The 5,825-nt window shown below is 41.6% G+C and overlaps 1 protein-coding gene across 6 annotated transcripts in view; it reads left to right on the forward strand.

Annotated features, from left to right (window-relative positions):
* Positions 1 to 5,825, forward strand: part of PDSS2 (decaprenyl diphosphate synthase subunit 2) — a 280,873-nt gene that overhangs the window by 156,554 nt on the left and 118,494 nt on the right. For all 6 annotated transcript variants that reach the window (XM_017543745.2, XM_017543746.2, XM_017543749.2 and 3 more), the window contains one exon: positions 2,194 to 2,392. In XM_017543745.2, the coding sequence (XP_017399234.1) occupies positions 2,194 to 2,392 (199 nt within the window). The remainder of the gene's footprint in view (positions 1 to 2,193; positions 2,393 to 5,825) is intronic.

Consider the following 5,825-nt stretch of genomic DNA (forward strand, 5'->3'; position numbering starts at 1 on the left):
AAAAAAAAAAAAAAAAAAAAAAATCTGTTAATTGAGTTATTACAAAATATTTTATATAGTGTTCAGCATACAGTAAATAATTGTCTTAAAGTAATTTAGTAAGTCGTAGCCATAATCACTATTAAGCACTTTTTAAAAGAGTATTTTTGAAGGATTTTCAGATGAAGTGACATATCTGGCATTTATTTCAAAGTCTGAAAGAGGACTGAAGGGCATAGCTAAAACAAGGTTAGCCATGGTTAACAACTTTTAAAGCTGAGTGTTGGGTCCCCAGAGGTTTTGATGCAATATTTTCTACTTTTGTGTTTGAAAATTCCAAAACTTTTAAAAAAGCAATCCTCCTGCCTTAGCATCCTTTAAAAGCTGTTAAAAATGACAAAGTGTAAATATTTATTATTTCTAAGTAGAAGATTATGTAAATATTATTCTCTGTGCTTTTCTATGTTTTTTTTTTTAACCTCTCAAAAAAAAAGCAGTAAGGAACCTAATAAAAGAGAAAGAAGGCTCCAGCGCCTTTTTAATCACCTTTGTGTGTGTGGTGAAACACAATTAATTCTCCTCCTATTTTAACATGAGCTTAAATGCAGAACGTTTGAAGAGATTTCAGGTTATTATAAGGAATGGTTTTTGGTTGTTTTTCTTTCTTTCTTTCTTTTTTTTTTTTGAGACAGGGTATCACTGTGTCACTCAGGGTGGAGTACAGTGTTGCAAACACAGCCTACTGCAGCCTCAACTTCCTGGGCTCAAGCAGTCCTCCTGCCTCAGCCTCCCAAGTAGCTTAGCATCACAGGCACACACCACCACACCTGACTAATTTTTTTCTTTTAATTTTTCATAGAGATGAGGTCTCCCTATGTTACCCAGGCTGGTCTTGAGCTCCGGGGCTGAAGTGATCCTCCCACCTTGGCCTCCTAAAGTGTTGGGATTACAGGTGTGAGCCACCAGACCCAGCTAAACTGCTTGTCAGGCTGGGTGTGGTGGCTCACAGCTGTTATCCTAGCACTTTGGAAGACTGAGGTGGGAGGATTACTTCAGCCTAGGAGTTCCAGACAAGCCTGGGCAACATGGGGAGACCTCTGTCTCTACAAAAAAAATAATTTTTTTAAAAAGCAGCCAGGTATGGTGGTATGTGCCTGTAGTCCTAGCTATGCAGGAGACTGAGGCAAGAGTATCATTTGAGCCCAGGAGTTTGAGGTTACAGTGAGCCATGGTCATGCCATTGTACTCCAGCCTGGACTACAGAGTGAGACCCTGTTTCTAAAAATGAAAACTGTTCATCAGCTGGCGTGGCTCCTGTGAGATAGTTATCACTAATCCCTGTAGGGGGATACATAGAGACTAACTGACCTCTGGGGTCACTTCCAACTCTGGTTTTACAAACCCACTTTTTAGTTTATATGCTTCCTTCCCTTTTGAAACTAAGAATGAGAGCGATGCCCTATAACCTTTATAAATTAATGGCAGCTGGGCATGGTGGCTCATGCCTGTAATCCCAGCACTTTGGGAGGCTGAGGTGGGCGGATCACCTGAGATCAGGAGTTCAAGACAAGCCTGGGCAACGTGGCAAAATTCATCTCTACCAAAAATACAAAAGCGAGCCAGTCTTGTTGTTGCACACCTGTAGTCCCAGCTACCCAGGAGGCCGAGGTGGGAGGATTATTAGAGCCTGGGAGGTAGAGGTTACAGTGAGCTGATACTGCACCACTGCATGGAAACCTGGGTGACAGAGTGAGACCCCACCTCAAAAAAAGAGAGAGGGGCAATGTAAATAATGCGCTTGGACTAGTATCTGGCACAGATTGTATTCTCACTTAAATTGGAATTCCATTAGATACTACTAAGGAATCTCAGAAATCTTGACGTTATGAGAGTGAGGAAAGTATACTGAGAGTACAGTATCTAAGTGGAGCTGTGGAGTGTGGCTCTCCACTGGCCAGCTTCTCTCTGGGATATCCTAATGACTTGTGGGGAAGAGTGAGGAATGTTACAGAGAAGGAAGGTGTCAAGATCTTCTTATAGATCCCAGACCGCTCAGTAGAGAGACCTCTATTTAAAGCTTCATTAAAAAGGCATAATCCAAAAAACAAAAGGGCAATCAATCTATGGTGTATTTTATTGTTGAAAACTGAAATCAGACATGAGTGATAAAATGGCATTCTTCATATTCTGACAAATCTCACCTTTATGTTTTAGTCAAAGAAGTTTGGCAGAGATCACAGAGCTTATTCATACTGCTCTCCTTGTACATCGGGGGATAGTAAATTTAAATGAATTGCAGTCATCTGATGGTCCACTGAAAGACATGCAGTTTGGAAATAAAATTGCTATCCTGAGTGGAGACTTTCTTCTAGCAAATGCCTGCAATGGACTGGCTCTGCTACAGAACACCAAGGTAAAAATGGGCAGGGTTTGCTTCTTATTTTTACTATCATAAGTAGATCTTCGGTATAGATCTTTGTGTATCAGCCAGGCGCAGTGGCTCACACTGGTAATCACAGCACTTTGGGAGGCCAGGGTAGGCAGATGACAAGGTCAGGAGTTCAGGACCATCCTGGCCAACATGGTGAAACCCCATCTCTACTAAAAATACAAAAAATTAGCCTGGTGTGGTGGTGGTCACCTGTAAGCCCAGCTATTTGGGAGGCTGAGGCAGGAGAATCTCTTGAACCTGGGAGGCAGAAGTTGCAGTGAGCTGAGGCTGCACCACTGCACTCCAGCCTGGGCAACAGAGCGATCTATCTCAAAAAAAAAAAAAAAAAAAAAAACTCTGCATGTCAATTTTCCCTATTCCAGATTATTTTTTTAAGATAAAGACCTAGAAGTGGTTCAAAGGGTTTACCATTTTTAATATATTTTTTTTACTTTTGTCATAGTGACATGATCTCACTCCCTGAAGTGCAGTAGCATAATCATAGCTTATTATAGCCTCAAACTCTTGGGCTTAAGCGATCCTCCCACCTCAGCCTCCTGAGTAGTTACAGGCAGCACCATGCCTGGCTAATTTTTAAATTTTTTGTAGAGACAGAGTTCTCACTATGTTACCCAGGCTAGTCTTGAACTCCTAGCCTCAAATGATCCTCCCACCTCAATCTCCCAAAGTGCTGGGATTATAGGCATGAGTCACCACGCCTGGCCACATTTTTGGTATTCTTGACACATATTGCCAACCTGCTTTCTGGAAAGATTATAGAGGTATTTCATGTATATCAGTTAGGATTAGGTTTGATTATAAGATAATAATGCCCTATAAGATAGGAATTTATTTTTTTCTGTCATGTAAAATCATCTAGGAGTAGGCAGTCAAGAGTTGGCATAGTGAAAGTCAGGGACCTAGGCACCTTCTCTCTTAAGGTTCTGCCATCCTTACCACATCCTGGCCCAAAGCAGTTGCCATTGTGGCCTCCCTTCAGTCAACAGAATAGAGGAAGGACAAAAAAGGGCAGGTCTCCTTCCCTTAAAGGTTGGATCAATGTACATCTTAGTTTGCTAAGGAGAGTCTCAGTGTAAGTCAGCTATCCTGGGATCCCATCTGATTTAGCATTTATCCTGGATTTTTCATTTTTTAATAGAGAATTATTACTAATAATTATTTTAGAATAAGCTGGGATGAGTTTGGTAGATCTCCACTTTGTACTTCCAGCCATTGTTTTTATTTTTGTGTAAGGTAATATAATAGTATTGTGAGACCCTTACACAATAGAGAGAGTTCTCATTATCAGTTGTCCTTTTTTTTTTTGAGACAGAGTCTTACTCTGTCGCCCAAGCTGGAGTGTAATGGTGCTATCTTGGCTCACTGCAACCTCCACCTCCCAGATTCAAGGAGTTCTCCTGCCTCAGCCTCCTGAGTAGCTGGGACTGTAGTGTCACCATGCTTGGCTAATTTTTTGTATTTTTAGTAGAGATGGGCTTTCACTGTGTTAGCCAGGATGATCTGGATCTCCTGACCTCACAATCCGTCTGCCTCAGCCTCCCAAAGTGCTGAGATTACAGGAAGTAAGCCACCACGCCCAGCCTTTTGTTTATTTTTTGAGATAGGATCTTACTCTGTCACCCAGGCTGGAGTGCAGTGGTGTGATCACTGCAGCCTCAACCTCCCAGGCTGAAGTGATCCTCCCACATCAGTGTCCCAAGTAGCTGGGACCACAGATGCATACAACCACTCCTGGCTCATTTTTTTCTCTTTTTTTCTTGAGATGGAGCCTCGCCCTTGTTGCCCAGGCCGGAGGGCAATGGCATGATAACTCACTGCAACCTCCGCCTCCTGGGTTCAAGCAATTCTCCTGCCTAAGCCTCCCAAGTAGCTGGGACTACAGGCGTGTGCCACCACACCTGGCTAATTTTTTGTATTTTTAATAGAGACAGAGTTTCACTATGTTGGCCAGCCTGGTCTCGAACTCCTGACCTCAAGCAATCCACTCACCTTGGCCTCCCAAAGTGCTGGGATTACAGATGTGAGCCACTGCACCCAGCCATTTTTTCTGGGTTTTTGTTGTTGTTGTTGTTGTTTTGTTTTTGTTGTTGTTGTGGGTTTTTTTTGTTTTTTTTAAGGGATGGGCTTTCGCCTGTTGCCCAGGTTGGTCTTGAACCTCTGGGCTCAAGAAATCCAACCATGTTGGCCTCCCAAAGTGCTGGGATTACAGGCATGAGCCAGTATGCCCAGCTTCATTTTAAGTTGTTATGAAATCTGAAAGATACCAGCAATAACTCATTTCTTTTCCCAACCCTTTCAGACACAACTAACAGATACTTCCCAATCAGGGACAGAATGCAGGGCAATTGCTATTAGACAGAAATGTCTAGGGACAGCTAACTCCTTCCTGTATCAGGTGGTGAGAGAAGTATTTGATGCTGCTGCCCCAGCTGGCCATGTAGTATATCACTCAATTGTACCATGGCCCATGCATGGCCTGCTGGAATCACAAAGCCGTCAGATACTAGTTGATAAGTTGAGTGGGAAACAGTAAGTTATTGGTTAGGTGTCTATAAAATATTTATGGGAAATCAAGGCTGATCAGCTGTGCTAGGGAGCAAGTAGAGAGTCGACTGAGCACACTTGCTTGTATAGCATAAATCTGTAAACTGTTTTATTGCTTGGCAACACTTTGTTTTTGCAGTAAATCTTTTAGCAGCAGTTAACTGAAAAAACTAAAAGTATGTGTTTTATTTTTTTTAAGTATTGAATTTTTTTCTTAAAGTTAATAAGGAGTGTATATTAATAACTCGAACAAAATGTTTGTTGACATTTACTAACCACTGTGGAGGCCATACTGGTATCACCGAGCAGATGAAAGCAAGAAGAGTAAAATCTGCTGAAAAGGTGTCAGGATCTAATTTATGCAGCTGCAGAAGGTATATATGCCTACTACTCTGTGTACCATGACTTATATTTAGAGAAATGGCTATTCTAAGTGATTTCACTAATTATCAACTACAAGTCTTCATGTCTGCATAGGAAAGGGGAAGCAATAGTTCTTTTGCTCCATTGTCAGTAGAACAATTTGAAAGCAGTTAAATAATTCCAGTTTTAATTTAGTGTCATTAGGTATTTTAAATAAGTAAATCATTTAAGTCAGTTCTAAAAATGATTTGGTTTTTTCTTTCCATTCATTCATAGGATTAAGGTAAAGCTTTTGGAAGTATATTCTATTAAACATAAAGCCTTTGTGAGTGAGATTGGAAATTCAGTTTAAAAGTTTCATATTAGGGCCGGGCGCAGTGGCTCACGCCTGTAATCCCAGCACTTTGGGAGGCCGAGGCGGGTGGATCACGAGGTCAAGAGATCGAGACCATCCTGGTCAACATGGTGAAACCCCGTCTCTACTAAA

Source organism: Cebus imitator, unplaced genomic scaffold (genome assembly GCF_001604975.1).
Source record: "Cebus imitator isolate Cc_AM_T3 unplaced genomic scaffold, Cebus_imitator-1.0 Scaffold160, whole genome shotgun sequence".
Lineage (NCBI taxonomy): Eukaryota > Metazoa > Chordata > Mammalia > Primates > Cebidae > Cebus > Cebus imitator.